This window comes from Myxine glutinosa, chromosome 8 (genome assembly GCF_964187855.1).
Source record: "Myxine glutinosa chromosome 8, kmMyxGlut1.1, whole genome shotgun sequence".
Taxonomy (NCBI): domain Eukaryota; kingdom Metazoa; phylum Chordata; class Myxini; order Myxiniformes; family Myxinidae; genus Myxine; species Myxine glutinosa.
In genome coordinates, this window is record NC_136268.1 from 41929336 (window position 1) to 41951385 (window position 22050).

The 22050-nt window shown below is 42.4% G+C and overlaps 1 protein-coding gene across 1 annotated transcript in view; it reads right to left on the reverse strand.

Moving 5' to 3' along the window:
• LOC137432431 (bifunctional heparan sulfate N-deacetylase/N-sulfotransferase 2) overlaps positions 1-22050 on the reverse strand; it is a 493706-nt gene that overhangs the window by 93052 nt on the left and 378604 nt on the right. Inside the window, exon 12 of the mRNA XM_068124366.2 lies at positions 19477-19600. Coding sequence (XP_067980467.2) covers positions 19477-19600 — 124 coding nt within the window. The remainder of the gene's footprint in view (positions 1-19476; positions 19601-22050) is intronic.

Sequence of the window (22050 nt, forward strand, 5' to 3'; positions counted from 1 at the left end):
ACCCAGATGGAATTAAAGGAAGATGGAAAAGATAAATGGAAATGCTGTTGAATACAGAGAATGAATGGGATGGCAACATAGAGAGTAACCCAGTTTTAGGACCGGCAGAGAAGATAACTGAGAAGGAAGTTGAGGAAGCGATAAAAGCAATGAAGGGTAGAAAAGCGGGAGGGCCGACGGGAGTTGTGGGAGATATGTTGAAGGCAGCAGGAAGTTGGGGTGTGAAGAGAATGACAGAGATCTGTAAACTGGTGGTGAAAGAAGGCCGCATTCCAGTGGATTGGGAACTGAGTACCCTCGTCCCTCTATACAAGGGGAAAGGTGACCCTCTGGAGTGTGGCTCGTACCGAGCGATAAAGTTATTGGAGCATGGAATGAAGGTATTGGAAAGGGTGTTGGAGAGGAGGATAAGGAAGAAAGTGAAGATTGACGAAATGCAGTTTGGATTCATGCCAGGAAGAGGAACGACAGACGTGCTTTTCATTGTGAGGCAGTTGCAGGAGAAGTACATGGAGAAGAGGAAGAAGTTGTTTCTTGGGTTTGTTGATCTGGAGAAAGCATTCGATTGGGTTCCACGCAAAGTATTGACATGGGCATTGAGGAAGTTAGGAGTGGAGGAATGGTTGATCAGAGTAGTGATGGCAATGTACAAAAGAGCGCGCACAGCTGTAAGGACGAAGGACGGGAACAGTGGTGAGTTTGAGGTGAAGGTGGGAGTGCATCAGGGGTCGGTACTAAGTCCACTACTATTTGTAGCTGTGATGGAGGTGCTGGCTCAGAACGTAAAGGAGGGTTTACCGTGGGAGTTGTTGTATGCAGATGATCTGGTGTTGATTGCGGAAAGTATGGATGGCCTGAAGGAAAAGATGAACACGTGGAAGGAATGTATGGAGACAAAAGGTCTGAAGGTGCATATCGGAAAGACGAAGGTGATGGCAAGTGGTAAAGCATGTGGTGAGGTGGAAAGAACTAGGAAGTGGCCCTGTGCTGTGTGTAGGATGGGTGTCGGAGTGAGCTCCATTCAGTGTACAATGTGCGCTGAATGGGTTCATCAAAAATGTAGTGGTCTGAGAGGGTCATTAACCAGTGTGGCAGCGACATTCAAATGTAAGGTGTGCACAGAGGGAGCTGCAGATGGAGGAAATGTTGAGGTGGATCTTGGAGACGGCGTGAAGCTGGAAGGTGTGAAAACATTTTGCTACCTCGGAGACATGCTGAATGGAGAAGGTGGATCAGACTCGGCAACGGTTGCTCGAGTGAGATGTGCATGGAAGAAGTTTCGGGAATTGAGTGGCGTGCTGATGATGAGGGGAGTGTCGTTGAAGCTGAAGGGAAAGGTGTATGCTGCATGTGTGAGAAGTGTTATGATTTATGGGAGCGAGACATGGGTAATGAACGTAGAGCAGCAACGAAGGTTGGAAAGGGTGGAAATGCGAATGGTTCGGTGGATGTGTGGAGTATCGTTGAGAGAAGAAGACAAATGATGAATTGCGAAAGATGATGGGAATAGAGCCTGTGATTGATGCTGTGAAGAGGAACAGGTTGAGATGGTTTGGTCATGTGTTGAGGAAGGATGAAAGTGACTGGTTGAGAAGAGTGATGGAAATGAATGTAGAAGGAAGTAGAAGACGGGGAAGACCGAGAAAGACTTGGCTAAAGATGGTGGAAGAAGAAATGCGGGCAAGGGGGTTAACAAGGAGAGATGCAGAAAATAGGGCAAAATGGAGAAGATTGTCAAGGGGACCGCAAGGCTAACCCCCGCTCTAGCAGGGAAAATGGCCTTTAAAATGCATGTTGTTGTTGTTGTTGTTGTTAGTACCGACCCCTAATGCACTCCCACATTCACCTCAAACTCACCACTGTTCCCATCCTTCGTCCTTGCAGCTGTGCGCGCTCTTTTGTACATTGCCATCACTACTCTGATCAACCATTCCTCCACTTCTAACTTCCTCAATGCCCATGTCAATACTTCGCGTGGAACCCTATCGAATGCTTTCTCCAGATCAACAAACCCAAGAAACAACTTCTTCCTCTTCTCCATGTACTTCTCCTGCAACTGCCTCACAATAAAGAGCGCATCTGTCGTTCCTCTTCCTGGCATAAATCCAAACTGCCTTTCGTCGATCTTCACCTTCTTCCTTATCCTTCTCTCCAACACCCTTTCCATTGTTACTATATAATGCATCTTTACATTTCGCCCCACCCCTCCATCCCCCGACCCCTCCCACCTCTCACCCCCTTTTTCTAACACTATTTCACAGTCGTTCGGTAGCTCAGACCATTACTTTTAAGTTCACAATATATCCGTTTAGCTTAATGGATTTAAATTTCCACCATCACTTGAAGCAAATAATAATTCATGATTATTTGTTTTACATCGATCTATTTGAATTATGTTGCAGTTCGTTCGATTTAACATTTGATTTAACGGTTGTTTTGATTTAAGATCCCAATAAGTGTTTCAGTTGGTTCAACGGTTTTTGGTTTGATTTATGGTTTAAATTTGAATGGCACGAGTTTGTTCCAGAATGGCATTGATTGGTGGATTTGGTGTCCCCATCCCCTTTTTCCCTTGATATAAGGGGAGTGTAGAAATGTTTTTCTTTACTCTTGAGAAAGGTCAATGGATGCACGGTTGTCTGTGTGCTGATCGAAATGTCGAGCAGTTGTTTATTTTGCTCATTAAAGGTTGGAGAACTCAAGATGGATTCATTTGATATACAGTGGAACCTTGACTTACGAGTGCCCCAACTTACGAGTTTTTCGAGATACGAGCCGTCGCTCGGGCGGTTTATTGCTTTGAGATGCGAGCCGAGATTTGAGTTACGAGCTTTCGCCACCCGGTCACGTGGTTATCTTTCCGTGAAAGTACAGTATCTGTCGTATATCGCTGCATTTTTGTTTTCGCATGTTTCTTTATTTTGAGTTTACGCCGCCAGGTGGGTTCCGGTCACGTGGTTATCTTGACGTGCACGTACAGTATCTCTGTCGTATAGCGCTGCATTTTTGTTTTCGCATGTTTCTTTATTTTGAGTTTACGCCGCCAGGTGGGTTCCGGTCACGTGGTTATCTTGACGTGCACGTACAGTATCTCTGTCGTATAGCGCTGCATTTTTGTTTTCGCATGTTTCTTTATTTTGAGTTTACGCCGCCAGGTGGGTTCCGGTCACGTGGTTATCTTGACGTGCACGTACAGTATCTCTGCCGTCAACTTGTTCAGAGTGCCGGCGATAGCTCGCCTTCTCTTTGTGGAAAACACGGTACTGAGAAGAAGAAGAGGATGATGTGCTTGGATATAAAACACGCAATCGTCGAAAAACATGAGCGAGGTGTCGAGGAGGACGTATATAACGGCAGAGGAGAAGAGCATGCCAGGCCACAACTTGTGGATATAAAACACGCAATCGTCGTGTTTTATATAAAACTTGTGCTTGGATATAAAACACGCAATCGTCGAAAAACATGAGCGAGGTGCCGAGGAGGACGTATATAACGGCAGAGGAGAAGAGCATGCCAGGCCACAACTTGTTCAGAGTGCCGGCGATAGCTCGCCTTCTCTTTGTGGAAAACACGGTACTGAGAAGAAGAAGATGATGTGCTTGGATATAAAACACGCAATCGTCGAAAAACATGAGCGAGGTGTCGAGGAGGACGTATATAACGGCAGAGGAGAAGAGCATGCCAGGCCACAACTTGTTCAGAGTGCCGGCGATAGCTCGCCTTCTCTTTGTGGAAAACACGGTACTGAGAAGAAGAAGAGGATGATGTGCTTGGATATAAAACACGCAATCGTCGAAAAACATGAGCGAGGTGTCGAGGAGGACGTATATAACGGCAGAGGAGAAGAGCATGCCAGGCCACAACTTGTGGATATAAAACACGCAATCGTCGTGTTTTATATAAAACTTGTGCTTGGATATAAAACACGCAATCGTCGAAAAACATGAGCGAGGTGCCGAGGAGGACGTATATAACGGCAGAGGAGAAGAGCATGCCAGGCCACAACTTGTTCAGAGTGCCGGCGATAGCTCGCCTTCTCTTTGTGGAAAACACGGTGAGATCCTCAACATCCAACAACTAATGGGACGCAAACGGGGCGCCCAGTTTAGCGGTACACACATTGATGAATCACCCTGCCTGTGATTCACCCATGACAGGTTATAGCTGGGTCGGGATTCAAACCCAGGCTGGACAGTTTAGACTTTAGAGTCAAGTGTGCGTACCTCCAGTCCAGGCCATCCTGCCAACTTGTATGCTGCATACAGGTGAAATATAAAGCGCGAGATATTTTTATATATACTGTATATTTAAAAAAAAATTGGTGTGGTTTTTGGCGGGCTGGAACGGATTAATAGCATTTCAATGCATTTCAATGGGGAAATTTGATTTGAGATACGAGCAATTTGAGTTACGAGCTCGGTCACAGAACGAATTAAACTCGTAAGTCAAGGTTCCACTGTATATATATATTAATATACACCACATGACCAAAAAGTATGTGGACACACCTTCTAATTAGTGGATTCGGCTGTTTCAGCCACACCCATTGCTGACAGGTATACATAATCAAGCACACAGCCATGCAATCTCCATAGACAAACATTGGCAGCAGAATGGGCTGTACTGAAGAGCTCAGTGACTTTCAACATGGCATCGTCAAAGGATGCTACTTTTCCAACAAGTCAGTTCCTCAAATTTCTGCCCTGCTAGAGCTGTCCCGGTCAACTATAAGTGCTGTTATTCTGAAGTGGAAATGTCCAGGAGCAACAACAGCTCAGCAGTGAAGTGGTAGGCTACACAAGCTCACAGAACAGGACTGCCGAGTGCTGAAGCGCGTAACGCGTAAAAATCGTCTGTCCTCAGTTGCAACACCCACAACCAAGTTCCAAACTGCCTCTGGAAGCAACTTCAGCAGCACAACAACTGTTCTTCGGGAACTTCATGAAATGGGTTTCCATGGCCGAGCAGCCGCACAGAAACCAAAGATCACCTTGGGCAATGCCAAGTGTCGGCTGGAGTGGTGTAAAGCTCGCCAACATTGGACTCTGGAACCGTGGATACGCATTCAATGGAGTGATGAATCACGCTTCACCATCTGGCAGTCCAACGGACGAATCTGGGATTGGCGGATGCCAGGAGAACGCTACCTGCCCGAATGCATAGTGCCAACTGCAAAGTTTGGTGGAGGGGGAATAATGGTCTGGGGCTGTTTTTCATGGTTCGGGCTAGGCCCCTTAGTTCCAGTGAAGGGGAATCTTAATGCAACAGCATACAATGACATTCAAGACAATTATTGTGTGCTTCCAACTTTGTGGCAACAGTTTGGAGAAGGTCCTTTACTGTTTCAGCATGACAATGCCACCGTGCACAAAGTGAGGTCCCTACAGAAATGGTTTGTCGAGATCGGTGTGTAAGAACTTGACTGGCCTGCACAGAGGCCTGACCTCAACCCCATCGAACACCTTTGGGATGAATTGGAATGCCGACTGTGGTCGAGGCCGAATCGCCCAACATCAGTGCCCGACATCACCAATGCTCTTGTGGCTGAATGGAAGCAAATCCCCGCAGCAATGTTCCGACATCTAGTGGAAAGCCTTCCCAGAAGAGTGGAGGCTGTTATAGGCGCAAAGGGGGGGACCAACTCCATATTATTGCCCATGATTTTGGAATGAGATATTCAATGTTTGGGTGTCCACATACTTTTGGCCATGTAGTGTATATACCTGTTCTACTTACTTACACACACACACACACACACACACACACACACACACACACACACGTATATAAATATAGAACACTATTACACATAATTATGTACACTTCCTATTGAACATAGGTTTTGGTTTTGACAATTGTGGATATCTCATTCCAAGAACATTTTGAATTCTGCTCGTCTATTTTAACATTTCACTTGTAGTTTTTTAATTGAAATTATTTCTGCAATTTGAAATTGCTTATTTGATTAAACGTCATTGTTTCAGAATTTGGTATTTGAGATGCCCTCATGTTTCTCTAATATTAACTATATTAGATGTGGGCAGTGTTATAATGACCTCAAGGTTAATTACATCATGTTTCCTGCCTGTTGGATTTAGCCAATTTTGTTAATCATGCTTGTGCCACATCTCTTAACTTAATCTATCATTTCACTTACCTTCTATGTTAAATTCAAATTTATCCAATGACCTGAATCTAACTTGACAACTGCATACACTTATATGTAACATAACTTATATATTCCATGTGTTAACAATACTTCAATACGCACGCACGCACGCACACACACACACACACACACACACACACACACACACACACACACACACACACACACACACACACACACAATGAAATATCTGGGCAGTGTCTGTGTTGTCACTGAACTAGTCCCTCAAACTTTTGTTTCCGTGGTTGTGAAGTTTTTTTAAATAACGTGGTGGTGAGGTGTTTTAAATTACATGGTGGTGAGGTGTTTTGAATTACGTGGTGGTGAGGTGTTTTGAATTATGTGGTGGTGAGGTGTTTTTAATTACGTGGTGGTGTGTTTTTAATAACGTGGTGGCGAGGTGTTTTGAATTACTTGGTGGTGAGGTGTTTTGAATTACGTGGTGGTGAGGTGTTTTGAATTACGTGCTGGTGAGGTGTTTTGAATTATTTGGTGGTGAGGTGTTTTGAATTACTTTGTGGTGAGGTGTTTTGAATTACGTGGTGGTGAGGTGTTTTGAATTATGTGGTGGTGAGGTGTTTTTAATTATGTTGTGGTGAGGTGTTTGAATTACGTGGTGGTGAGGTGTTTTGAATTACGTGGTGGTGAGGTGTTTTTAATTTTGTGGTGGTGAGGTGTTTTCAATTATGTGGTGGTGAGGTGTTTTGAATTATATGGTGGTGAGGTGTCTTTAATTATGTGGTGATGAGGTGTTTTTAATTACTTGGTGGTGAGGTGTTTTGAATTTCGTGGTGGTGAGGTGTTTTGAATTTCGTGGTGTTGAGGTGTCTTGAATTTCATTTAAATTTTCAATTTCAAGGTGTTTTTATTACATGGTGGTGATTTGTTTTTAATTACACGGTGGTGAGGTGTTTTGAATTACGTGGTGATGAGGTGTTTTGAATTATGTGGTGGTGAAGTGTTTTGAATTTTGTGGTGGTGAGGTGTTTTTAATTTTGTAGTGGTGAGGTGTTTATAATTTCGTGGTGGTGAGGTGTTTGTAATTTCATGGTGGTGAGGTGTTTTGAATTATGTAGTGTTGAGGTGATTTGAATTACGTGGTGATGAGGTGTTTTGAATTACTTGATGTTGAGGTGTTTTAAATTATGTGGTGGTGAGGTGTTTTGAATTACGTGGTGATGAGGTGTTTTGAATTTACGTGATGGTGAGGTGTTTGTAATTTCGTGGTGGTGAGGTGTTTGCAATTTCGTGGTGGTGAGGTGTTTGCAATTTAATGGTGGTGAGGTGTTTGTAATTTCGTGGTAGTGAGGTGTTTGTAATTTCGTGGTGGTGAGGTGTTTGTAATTTCGTGGTGGTGAGGTGTTTGTAATTTCGTGGTGGTGAGGTGTTTTGAATTATGTAGTGGTGAGGAGTTTTGAATTATGTGGTGATGGGGTGTTTTGAATTACGTGATGTTGAGGTGTAATCGTCCCAAACCTCCAGTCTCCAGTCTGCACCTACCCCTTCCGTATGTGTGTGCTGAGGAGTTCTTTTTTGAATTTTTAAATATTTTTTAACCTAAATCTTCAACGTAAATTGCTTATAAAATGTAATATCACAATCACGACAAATTAATTTGTGCTAAATAATTGTTTGTTTTATGATTGGTGGAAATCATGACAACACAGCAACTCAGGTACACTCATTATCCTCAGCTAAAACAAGGCCGTTCCTCTGTAACGACGCGTAGCGAGCCAAGCTAGTGTATATATATATATATATATATACCTATATATATATAATTTGTATAAACAGGAATCAAACTCCTGCGTGGGGCTAAGTGAAAAATTCTGACTCAATACGGGACTCAAACCACGGACCTCCATTGATTACGCGTCAACAGCCCACTGCGCTATTGAGCCAACCGTAATCTCCTTCAGAATTTTACACACTTACCACTGCGAGCTTTTATAATGGCCGATGTGTTACGTGCCTTCTCGGCAGACACCAAATGTGAGCGTAAGTATATATATATATATATATTCATATATATATGAAGTATGTATATATATGAAGTATATATACATATATATAATATATATACAGACTTGGCATTTAATATGGAATATTTTTTTTTTCTTGACTTGGGTTTACTTTCTTAACTCAGTATATCAATCTGGTGAATTTCTTTTACACTTTGGTGATTTATTTGTTAAAAGAACGATGTCAGTGATTGTCTGTCGCAGCAAGAAGTCAACAACAGGATTATATCACAGGTGGCGTGGCAAAATGTATGGACAGGTGCATTTGATGATTGGCTTCACAGTCGGGTATACAAGGGTTGTTGCGTTCTGTATTCGTGGAAAACAACTGCTGCACGTCTCCAAAAGTTATTGCCGCTTCCTCTGGAGATGGTCCGTCAACTCGACAATGCTGTTTGTCATGGAGTGGTGGCTTTACGAAATTACGGCATGAAACAGCGTGCTATTGCTCGGCAGTATGGCATCACTCAAGGTCAGGTGTCAAAGATCCTGAAACGAAATGCTCAGAGGGGTGTCCCTACTCCAATACCGAGGCCAGGACGTCCCCGAAGAACTACAAGGAGGGATGATCAACAGCTGCACCGGTTAGTCCGCAATGGCCGTACCAAGTCAGATAATCGGCTTAGGGCTGAGTGGCAGCAACTAACAAATGTGCCTGTATCCAGAAGACTAGTCAACCAACGACTGGTTCAAGCAGGCTATCGTGCCAGGCATCCCCTGAGAAAGCCATGCCTGACCAGACAACACCACCAGCGCCGATTGCAGTGGGCCAAAGAGCACCGTCAATGGCAGCCAGGACACTGGAATCACATGATCTTCAGTGACGAGTCTAGATTTCTGGTCTATCGTCAAGATGGCCGCGTTCGAGTGCGCAGACAAGTGCATGAAGCCTACAACAAAGATTGTATAGTGCCAAGAGTCCAAGCTGGAGGTGGTGGGGTGACCGTTTGGGCTGCTTTTCATGCAGGGGGCAAAACTGACCTGGTTGTTCTGAATGGAAACCTGAACCAGTTCAAGTACAGGGCCATTCTGGAAGAAACATTGCTTCCATTTGCTCGTGCAGCCTTTCGAGGAAACTTTGTCTTCCAAGATGACAATGCACGGCCTCATCGTGCTCGCATGATCCAACACTTTCTTGCTGACCGTGGTGAAGAGCATATGGAGTGGCCTGCCATGTCCCCGGATATGAATCCGAAAGAGAACTTGTGGGCAGAATTAACGCGTCAAATCGACCACTTGGACCAGCAGCCTACCTCTGTGCGTGAATTGCAGCAGACTATTGTCACTGCATGGCAAGCGATTCCTGTCCAAACCTTGGCAAATCTTGTGAACAGCATGCCTCGACGTGTACGTGTTCTCCTGAATGCTCGTGGGGGTTACACGAAGTACTGAACTGTAATTTTACTGTCCGTAATCCCAGTCATAATTTAGCTTTTGTTGAAATTTTTTTTGGCTAATGTGCAAAATAAAGAGATACTTCTGGAAAACGTACAGAAGTTTAACACAGTACTGTCCATGAATTGAGTTCGATATCAGTTTACATCACTTTCAAGGATCAATTTATTTGCTTCGAAATGTCAAATATGGTTTTTGTTTCTTTTAAAGGTCACATTAACAAAATCTAGAATAATTTCAACATAATTCCAATGAACTTTTGGTTCTAAGTCATCTTGAAAAGTAAGTTCACCCCCACAAAAAAAGTATTCCATATTAAATGCCAAGTCTGTATATATGAAGCTCTTTCTAGCCACTAACTGATATTAATGTTCGGTACCTTCCTGGTGTCGTAGAAAGCAGAAATTTGGCATACTGATGGACATCACAGCAGAATCACCTGAACAAATCAGAGAACCATCGGAAAACGTCCGTAAATGAAAATTTACGTAAAAAACAACGTCACCGCATATGTAAAATAAAGTAAAAGAAAAAACTCAATCAATACCTAGCATTTGAAAATTGTAATTTCTATAACTGTAAATGTGAAATGAACATGACAATAATGTCCATAAATGAAAAAAAGAAAAAGTGTCCATGAATGAAAATTTACGCAAAAACCATAAACGCATCCGTAAAAATAAATAAACAAGAAGACGTCATGCAGAGCATGATACTTGCAAAATCCACCCCTCCCCAAAATAAAAAGTTGCCATGGATTCATCAAATTGTCCATTTCATTAAGATTAATTATAATTGACGATCTTAATCAAAGCTCAAGTCACAATGTCCATGTTGGAACCCATCTGTGGATCGGTCCCATCGGCCGATGGGTCTGACCCATCTGTGGATGCACGAGAAATGACAATGCAGACCCATCGGCCGATGGGTCTGCGCCATCTGTGGATGTGTTGTTCACCTTGAAGGAATGTGTATGCATCAATGGTGGATGAGTATGTTTATTTGAACCTAAAAATATTATCTTCTTTTTATCTTATCGACAAACGGTTATCGACAAACCACATGTCACGGACTGCTTTATAAACATTTATGACATCAATTGCTTATTTTTAGGTTCAAATAAACATACTCATCCACCATTGATGCATACACATTCCTTCAAGGTGAACAACACATCCGCAGATGGCGCAGACCCATCGGCCGATGGGTCTGCATTGTCATTTCTCGTGCATCCACAGATGGGTCAGACCCATCGGCCGATGGGACCGATCCACAGATGGGTTCCAACATCCACAATGAGATGTCCTGTTCACAAACAGATACACACAGACAAACAAACAGACAGACATACAAACAGACGATCTTAATGAAAGCTCGGGTCAATCAGATTTAAACTGATTATTTTTGAGATGGAAATTGATGATTTTATAAGTTTGACCTTGAGTTGACCTTTGACCTTTTGTCCTCAACAATAGTTGGTTTCACAATTCAATGAGGTACTGTGCAATTTCTGTTTCATTTTCCCAGTTAAAGGATGAAAATTGATGATTTTTTCAGATTAAAATTTAGGATTTTGGAAGTTTATTTTGAGGGTATATGGAGCAATGCTCTCCTCTCTGGGCTGGCGCTCCTGCTTCACGCCTTGCTCAGCTTGACGTCTTGGATACCAAGTCTTCAACACCATTGGAGTTTCTGGGCCTTTTACTTTCACATCAAAGACAGTTCGGTGGTCGCTGTGTTCCACCACCTCCTTCCTCGTCTTGCACCCACTGCCCTTTCCGTTTTCTGCTCTCCCCAACCACCTCAACTGTGACTCATCATAATCTTATTACAGTACAAGGGTGGTGTACAACACTGCTTCAGTAGTGCTAAACTTTCTGGGTTTCTTTAAATTATCTTTAATATCATTATTTTATAAAAATTGAAGTGTATACTTGAACACTTAGTGAGGCCCCGTCTAGAATATTGTGTACAGTTTTGGTCACCACAACTCAGTTATTTAGCTGTCATAGAGAGGGTTCACGGTAGGGCAACTTCATTGATTCCGGGCCAACCGAGACTCAGCTATGAGGAGCAGCTTAAGGAGACAGGTTATGAGGGGATATGATAGAGATGTTTAAGATAACGAAGGGTGGAGACAAAATAAGTGCAGAATAATTATTCAGCACAACAGACTGTGATAGAACCAGGGGCCATAGCCTGAGAGTAAATAAGAGGAGACTGAAGACGGTAGTAAGGCAGGGGTATTTCACTCAGAGAGTAGTTCATGCATAGAATAGTCTTCCTGGAAAGGTAGTGGCAGCAGAAACAGTTGATAAGTTTAAATTGGAATTAGATAGGTACTGAGAAGCACTGGATATAGAAGGGTGCAGGGATATTAGCAGGACTTTTAGGTAGCTTGAGTATGGATGGGTGATTGTGCGCATCTATGCAGAACGTCATGTCTGTGGGGGTCTTGCCAAGGTGTGATTCACGGTTGATGTTGTGTGGTTTACACCTAATAACCACTTTTACCCACCCCCTTGAAAGAAGAAGAAGAAGAAAAAAACCGCAAAAAATTCCTTTTTCCTTTTTTTAGTTGAATAATTAAGATATATATTTCCCAATTTTTATTTTGACACCCATGGCATATCTATGGGCGTGGCACAATGTCTCATCCACATTCGTCCCCTTATTCCCCCAATGAAATAGCGTCGTCGTTTGATAGATATAATTGGTCTTGTGTTGATTTGGCGTAGGATTCATGGGCCAAATGGCCTCCTCCTGCGTCTAGTTTCCTTTCGTTTCTTTGTGTAACAATGCACGGGGTATCGTGTTCTATGAACTCTCGAGTTTATTTTGAATGCAGCTTTTGGCTGCTGGTTGCATCTTCATGGCAGCATTGCTGTGCTGCTTATGCAGTGCACCCTGTAGGTTAGAGCGGAATTTGTAAATTGTTCAGGGTGCACGACACACACATTGATGAGTCGCCCTGCCTGAAAAACAGCAGGATGACAATTTAGAGCTGGGTCAGGACTCAAAAACCAGGCTGTATGGCTCAGAGGGGAGTGTGCCTATATATAGGGCCAAGGCCATACTGCCAGTTAACCGTCCTCCCAGCAATCACTATGTGTGGAGCAGCCTGAACAGAAGGAGCCTCCCCTGACACACTTCCACACCTCCCACCCAAAAACTTATCCTATGAGTGCAAAATAAATGGATGACTCCTTTCCCATGCTACTAGCAGCAACCTCTCAAGACAAGTCTTCCAAGATCAATAAGGTCTTTCAAACACCTCAAGTACCTCTCATAACATTTGCTTTAAATGCCATAATAGGTTTTCTTTTGCGATCTCTAGTTACCTTCGTGCTGTTCAGATATCCCTTCACAGGTGTTACTATGGATGTTTGAAAGGTCATATTGGTTCCCATTTGTATGCACTTTGCAAAAGGATGCTCAAAACTCAAAAATCATCGAAATTTCGGGTGAATTAAAGGAGTAAAATCCCAACACCACCATAAATCACAAGCTCATGCAGGTACAGGTAGAAGGAACAAGTATATGGCAGATAAAATAAAAAAATGCCTCCGATGGAATTGATGATAAAATTGCCTGATAGATTAATCCGAGAGAATCACGGCAATGATGATTAAAGTCTCAGGCGTAGGAAAAACCTATTATATGAGGGTCATTGAAGGTTGAGGTCGTAGACCTTTTATATCTCCACGACAGTGTGCAATTATCCTTTGCAGTCTGGGCGCAGACTCCATGAGAGCAGAGATCCTTTGTTACTCACCTTGCACTAATCTTCTTGAATGTAAGTGAGAATGAATGATAACTTTTAAATGGTGAGGTCCAAATCTTCTGCAACTTCACATTGATGGTAATCTGGTGATTATCCCAAATTTGCTGAGCAAGATGAACGTTTGCTTGAATGGCGTTATTCGGTTGCACGTGAGAATGCTCAACATCGGCCGCCAATTCACAGCCATTCTTGCACTCACTGCACAATTTCGAAAACACACAAACTATGTGTTTTGGATCAAAGGAAAACACACAAACAAAACAGGAAAGACTTGAATCACCTACAGTCACGTGAAAAAGGAAGTGCACCCCATGTAAAGTTTTGACTTTTTCAACATATTTCAACATACAGCTATTTGATCTTCATTTCAACAATATTGATAGATAAAGGTGATATAATATAACAAATATCATGAAACATTTACATTTTGTAGTCCATTGTATAATTTAAATAAACATAAATGCAAATTTCGCATGTGGAAAAAGTAAGTACACCCCTACATTTATCACTACTTCAAATACCTAAAATTAGAATCAGGTGCATCAGCTCAGGTGCAACTGATTAGAACATCGTTAGAGAGGATCTTGGAGGAACCTGTCTTATTTAAACCTCAGACATTTAGTTTGGTTTGCTCTTTGTTGTTGAAGTGTGCGGCGTCACCATGCCTAGATCAAAAGAGCTCTCTGAGGCCTTCAGAAAGAAGGTTATAGATGCCGACGAGTCTGGGAAGGGATTTAAAAAGATCTCCAAACAATTTGAAATCAATCATTCGACTATCCGGAAGATCCTCTACAAGTGGAGAAGATTCCAAACAACTGCCAACTTATTCAGGCCAGGCCACCCCAGCAAGTTCAGCCCGAGAGCAGACCGCAAGATGCTGAAAGAAGTCTCTAAGAACCCCAAAATGTCATCATGGGACCTACAGGTTGCTCTTGCCACTGTTCATGTCAAAGTGCACGAGTCTACCATTAGAAAGAGGCTGCACAAATTTGATCGACGTGGGAGGTGTGCCAGGAGGAAACCTTTGCTGTCCAGAAAGAACATCAGGGCAAGACTAAAGTTTGCCAATGAACACCTAACCAGCACTTCTGGAACAATGTGCTCCGGACAGATGAGTCAAAGGTAGAGCTATTTGGCCACAGTACCACAAGACATTTTTGGCGAAAACCAAAGACAGCATTTGACCACAAGAACCTGATACCAAATGTAAAGCATGGTGGTGGAAATATTTTGGTTTGGGGCAGCTTTGCTGCATCAGGGCCTGGGCAGCTCACCAACATAGAATCTACTATGAATTATTCATTGTTCCAGAGGGTGCTTGAGGATAATGTGAGGCCATCTGTGGGAAAGTTGAAGCTCAACCGAAGGTGGACCTTGCAACATGACAATGACCCTAAACATACCAGTAAATCCATCAAGGAATGGCTGGAAAGAAAGAAATGGAGAGTTCTGGAATGGCCAAGTCAAAGCCTGGATCTAAATCCCATCGAGATGCTGTGGGGGGATTTGAAACGAGCTGTGCATGCAAGAAACCCTTCAAACATCACACAGCTGAAAGAATTCTGCATGGAGGAGTGGGCAAAAATTTCTCCCAGTCGATGTCAGAGACTGGTAGACAGTTGTAAGAAACGCCTACTTGAGGTTGTTTCTGCCAAAGGGGGCAATACCACCTATTAGAGCCAAGGGTGTACTTACTTTTTCCACATGTGAAATTTGCATTTATGTTTATTTAAATTATACAATGGACTACAAAATGTAAATGTTTCATGATATTTGTTATATTATATCACCTTTATCTATCAATATTGTTGAAATGAAGATCAAATAGCTGTATGTTGAAATATGTTGAAAAAGTCAAAACTTTACATGGGGTGTACTTACTTTTTCACGTGACTGTAATTGTGAAAACAGTTCCCTGTCAATGTTTCAGTTAGTTTGATGTTTTCTCCTTCACAAGAAACTCCATGATACACCTCTATTTCAAAACAGATTTGATTATTTCCTCCGCCAACGATGGTGAGTGGAGGTTATGTTTTCACGTCTGTCTGTTTGTCTCTCTGTGTGTTTGTCTGTGGGCAGGATATATCAAAAGGTTGTGGACAGATTCGGACGAAATTTGGTGGAGAGGTTGGGTGTCTGACAGGGACGGAATTATTCGATTTTGGTGAAGATCCGGATCCGGATATTGATACTATAATTACCCTGCACTCCCGAAACGAAAAGCGAGGTGAAGTGATCTGTTACGTACGTACGTGTCTGCATTTTTGAAATACATTTTCTCGGCAACTGTTGGTCCGATTGACATGATTTTTTTTTACCATAATAGCGACTCCTGCATAATTTTTAGTTATAAATATGACGTCGTAGGTCATGCAACTGATCACAATCACAACTGGTCACAATTTGTCACAATTCACAATACAATAGTCACAATTCACAATTGGCAACTGGTCACAATTGTGATCTATGAGTGCCACCTTGGAAAAACTTTGCACCTCCGAAACAACTCCATGGAAAAAATTGAAACATGGCTCATTATCAAGAACTCCCCAAGGGGAATAACAAGTTAATTCTGACGTCATAATTCGACAAGTACTATGCTTGAAAATTTTGAGGGTCATCTTGGGATAATTAGGTCGACAAAATTAAATTGACGACATCGTGGGTGATTTGGTTCGGCAGCCATGTTGGAATTGAACTTCTTTTTTTTTAATCAAAATTTTCTCGAGAACCGGTGACTAGATTGATGCGAAACTTAATGCACATGATCTACGAGCATGAACACATCGAGCATGAACACATGAACACATAGGATGTTCCATAAATAAATCACAAGTCACGTGGTCTGGCAGTCATATTGGATTTAACCTAAAACCCTTAAATATCTTTTTCTCCAGAACGGCTTTCAGATCGAGGGGAACATTCACACTCATGTTCTCTAACCTCGGGGGTTCCATGGTGTTCACAAATTATTCATAGGTCACATGGTCTGGAAGCAATGTTGGATCAAAGGAAAACAAACAAACAATTATTTCTGTGAAACAGCTGAACCTATCGAAGTGAAACTTTCCAAATGTCATCTAACACTCGCTGCATATAGTGTGAAAATGATGGTGATGTCATCGGTCACGTGGTTTGGCAGTCATCTTGCACAGAAAAAGGAACCTTATCCGATCAAAACGAAACTTCACACACCTTATCTGCTAACCAATTGGAGCCAGAGTGTAAATTTCTGATGTCATAGGTCACATGGTTGGGCAGATATATTGGATCTAAGTGAAAATCTTCTCTGAAACTGTTTAACTGATCAATGCCAAACTTTTAACAAATTGATCAACGACCCATGGGAAATATAGTTTGATAAAAGTGCCGTCATTGGTCACAGGTCTGGCAGCCATATTGGATGAAAGAAAAATAACCTTAAAAAACAGAAATGTTAGCTTGCACCAAGTCCTTCTCAAAACTTCTCAAGGGGTAAGTATTCTATGAATACCATATAGTTTTTTTTTAAGTGATCCTTCACCATTGAGAGATATGGCTAAAACAATACTGTATATAGCATGATATCTCAAAAAGGTATGGACTGATTCGGACGAAACTTGGACTTCCGCTTCCGGTTCCCCTGGCGTGGAAGTGTTTTTCGATCTCTCCACGTCATCAATTTTTAAGTATTTTCTCATTCTTGTCTTTGTCAAATTTCCACTCGTTATTTTATTGTGTATGTGTTACTGTGTGTTTCTAGTTAGTGTTGGTTTGTAATTCATGCAAACTTGTGTGCAATTAATCGTTTTCTGTTCGCACCGCGTGCGCGGCCTGGTCTCTCTCGGCTTCCCTCCCCCCATTGGTGTTTTGTGAATTTAAGTTCTTTCCTTCTCTGTATTGCTTGTTTCTTAGATTTTCTCTTCTCCCCCTAACTTCCCCGAACATCTTACCCTTTGCCTTACGTTTTAAATACAAAAAAGTAAAATAAAAATCATTTCCTTCTCTCTTCGTGGGCCCAACGAAGATTCTATGATCCTCCCCTTACACAGTCAATGGAGCATCTTCTCTTCTAGATATCTTCCCCACCCACGTGTGCTGTTGTCTCGCCCCGCCCCCTTTATCTCCTTTACTTCCACCTCTTCCTTCCATCTCCAGCCGATACTCGCCTTTCCAATTCTAGTTTCCACCATACTCATTCAACCCTTTCTCCTTCTTTCTCAAATCCACGCCCTCACTTCAGGGAATTTTCCCAGATTGTTTTTCACAGTTTTGTTGAAATATTATTTAAATATGTTCAAACTTTCCCCTGCAGTGTTTTATTCAGTGGTTCATTACAACACAGTTTTTCTTCCTATTTAAAAGGCTTTTTCAATTTCCACATCAAATCATTCCATTTCAAAAAAAATTCAATCTCCTACAGTCCTTCCTTTCTACATTCTCTGAACTCCCTTCATTCCACCCCTACTCTATCGTTTTCAAACGGATCTCTAACTTGAAAATCACAATAAACATAGTTTGTAATAAATGTTTATTTTTCATGAATTTCTTTCGAAACTCCCCCCTCACCCCTCCCCTTCAACCCCCCCCCCCCACTATCCCCCATTCTTTCATTTTCTGCAATAAAAAATGCCTATGTAAACATTGAACTGTGCTCGTACAAGCTGATAATCATTAATATGGGCATGAAGGCCACTGATATCTTGGATGTTGAGGAAGATCGATGAACCAAAAAGGCTGCTGCTGAAATGTTACAAACCTGGAATTATTCAATGAAATGTGAAGTATCCATGTGAAGTTCCAAGTGCAACATCATAAAGGAAAGAAATGAACAAATTTAGATCCGAAATAGAAACTCATCCCACTGGGCTATAAACGGCAAATGAAACAAACAAAAGGAAGCAGAGAAAATAAAAAAGCAGAAAACGACGGAATGCAGCGAAAGAAAAGCTGTGGTACCTAAAACCCAGGAATCGTGTAATTTGGCAACTGGCTCTGTCTGTTTCAGTGCCAACTAGAATCGCAGTCGGTAGAACGCATACCTCCACCATGCTGAACAGTTTATGTTTTTTATCTCACTGATAGGCCAGATCTGGAATCGGACCTAAACCAAAATATAATCGTCTTGTTATTGTCGCCTAACCACATCATCCACCTAGTTTTGTCATAACTCGTCCATAACCTTTTGAAATATCATGTTATATATCGCTTTTCGCCCGATCTCTCAATGGTGAAGAATTACTTAAAAACTAAGTAATTCTCGTATCCAAATCCATAATAAGATCTACACCAAAATCGAATCGATCAGTCCTTGTCACACGCACAAACTGTCCACTGTGTTTCGTCCGAATCCGTCAATAACTTTTTGAGATATCCTGCTATATGTCGACTTTAGCCCGAACACTCAATGGTGAAGAATCACTTTAAAAATTCTACTAACCGGATCCGCATCTGCATCTTCGCCAAAATTGAACCAATTCTTCCTTGTCAGACACCCAACCTGTCCACCAAGTTTCATCCAAACCCGTCCACAACGTTTTGAGATATCCTGCTATATATCATTTTTTGCCCTAATACCAATGGTGAAGAAGCATTTAAAAAATTATAGTAGCCGGATCCGAATCAGGATCTTCACCAAAATCTAATAGTTTCGTCCTTGTCACATACACTACCTCTCTGCCAAATTTAGTCTGAATCCGTCGACAACTTTTTGAGATATCGTGTTGACAAATAGACAAACAGACAGACAGACAGACAGACATACAGGGGTGAAAACATAACCTCCATCCACCTTCGGTGGCGGAGGTAACAAAAGAAGAGGAGCTCAACTCTCTTATTCCTCGCCTCACCTTTCAATGGAACTGCCTCCCAGAGGCTGCTTTGTCTCACTCTTCTCTCCAGGGCTTCAATCAAGCAGCGTATCGCCATCACTTGACAACCCTAATTCAGTCCCATGATATTTTTTTACCCCCCTATTAACCTTTCCTACCCCAACCATCTTACTTGCTATTCTTCTTATCCTGTTTGTTCATTCCCATGATGTTTGTCCCACTGTCATTTCTAACTTGGCTCTCCCACGAGATCCACTCCTGTAAATAAATAAATAAAGAACGAGTAAACAAACTCACCAATTAATGCCTTTATAATAGTTGTTTCCATTGAAAAATTGCACCTCCTCAAAGCTGCTCTCGCTGGGTAGGCTGGGCGTGAGGGCTGGATGCAGCGAAAGAAAAGCATGGAGTGCCGTGGTTCCTGAAACACGGGAGTTGTGTCATTTGGCAACTGGCTCTTTACCAAGAGAGCAGCAAATGCTTTCCATTAAAATCCTCCAATTTGATGATGTCACAGACTTCAAGTGGGAAAGTACCCTTGCATTGATCTTTAAAATCTCCATGGCATGTAGTACAGATTATTATCACAAATTCCACAAAAAGCTTTCACAATATTGCTTTATTCATTGTCTACTAATGTCCTCGTAAAAAGGTGACCTTCTTCAAAATGTACTAATTTCCTTCTGCAAAAGTTGGTGGATATTGATCATAACACTGCACTTACTGTATTACTCCGACGTAAGTTCAAGTTCAGTGGGCATTAGCAAGTTCAAGTTCAGTGGTGCATTGGCAAGTTTGGCTGTGCTGTCGAAATATGTTTGATAATACAGAGCACCCATCAGATTTTCCATAAGCTTTATAGATATTGTAGAAAAGATTGTGAAAAACCATATTTGATCCTTCTAACAGTTTGTTAGCAAGGTCAATACAAGAAAAACAAGAAAGAGCAATCAGAGATTGCAGACACTCGCCAGGATGTGTTTTCAGTGGTTTTTAAGGCTTTTGTGTTAAAACAAAATATGGCGTCAGAACCACGTGACCGATGACGTCATCATTTTTTTTTCTCCACAAATTTATCCCTAGATTATGCTCAATAAATTTCATCTTGATCGGATAATGTTTTGTGCTTGTCGAATTATGACGTCATAATGGAGGCACCAATGACATCATCATTAACATATTTTATTCCCCATGGAGAGTTCTTTACAATGAGTCATGTCTTAACTTTTTCTATTCAGCCCTTTCGGAGATATAGAGGTGCAAAGTTTTTTTGTGTGTGTGTGTGTGTGTGTGTGCACAGAATCGAGGCTCGTGAAAGCTAACATTTATCACAAAAAAAAAAATCAAACAGACAAACAAAATATATAAAAAGAGGGAGCGGTAGACAAGATGGGGAGAGAAGGGGAAGCACACAAACACAACATTTGAGAGCATGGACATCAGGAGATGTGTGGGAGGGAGAGGGCTTGGGGGGAGGAGGCGTGGGAAGGGGGAGGGGGGTGGGAGAAGTATAAAAGACAAGGACAACAAGGACTTCCAGGAAATAAGTTGGTATTTCAAAAAAGTGGATTTGGGGTGAAATTAGTGGGGGTAGAAAAGATCAAGGTTTTGGATGGGGAAGATAAGAGATGGTGGTGAACAGCTGTTTTAAAGACCTGGAGGGAGGAGTGGGATTGAAGAGAGTGAGGGAGTTTGTTCCAGAGGTGGGAGAAAAGAGGAATGAAGGAGTGAAGGTGAGCAGAGAGTCTTGATTTTGGCAGTTTAACCATAAGAGGGTTGCAGGCAGATCTTGTGCGACCTGTAGGAATATATGGGGAACAGACCCAGAGAGAGCTGGGGGAGCAAGCCGGAGAGGAGTCGGTAGAAGACAGAAAGACCACCAACCTGCCTGCGGTGAGTAAGTGAAAGGCCCTCGGAGATAGCTTCATCGCCGGAGATTCCAATGATTCTGAACGCTTTGGTTTCAACAGCGTGAAGACGAGCTAGGTGTGAGGCTGGAGCATCAGCCCAGAGGGGAGAGCAGTGCTCCATTGAGCTGCGGATGAAAGCCTTGTATGTGGTGAGGAGCTCAGGTGTGCCAAGGAAGGACTTCACACGATGGAAGATGCCCAGTCGGCAACTGGCTTTGGGGGCCAGCTTGGAAATGTGGTTTTCCCAGGAAAGATCATGGCAGATAGTGAGACCCAAAATCTTGAGTGACAGAACTTCTTGGAGAGGATTATTCAGAAAGTGGATGGGAGGGTTGTCCAATCGGTCTTTTCGGAGAGACATCGTAAGAGTGTGAGATTTGTCAGGATTGAAAGACATGTTCCACTTGTTTGCCCAGTCTGTGATTTTGTCCAGGCCTGCAGAGAGTGAGGAGGCTGCAGACTGCCGATCTGAGGGAAGAGGAATGGAGCGGCAGAGAGTGGAGTCATCAGCAAAGAGATAGAGAGGATTTTCAAGAGAGTCAGAGAGATCATTGATGAAGACCAGAAAAAGCACAGGGCCCAGAACACTGCCTTGGGGAACTCCAGCCTGAACAGGGAGAGGAGATGAGAGAAACCCATTCAGGGCCACATGTTGACTGCAACTAGAGAGGAAGTCCGCCAGCCATGCGTGGAGATTTCCATGGATACCAAAGGAGGAGCGTTTGGTGAGCAGAGCGGGGTGCCAGACCGTATCGAAGGCACGTGATATGTCAAGGGAGACAGCTCTAAGTTTTCTGTTTGGCATTGAGGACCTCCATCCATACGTTTTTCGGTTTTTCCAAGATTGCAGCCAAACCACGTGACCTATGACATCATAATTATCATTGCAACATTCTACAGGTGGAGCTGCATCGATGTTGAAAATTTCCTGTCAATCGGACCAATGTTTGCAGAGAAAATC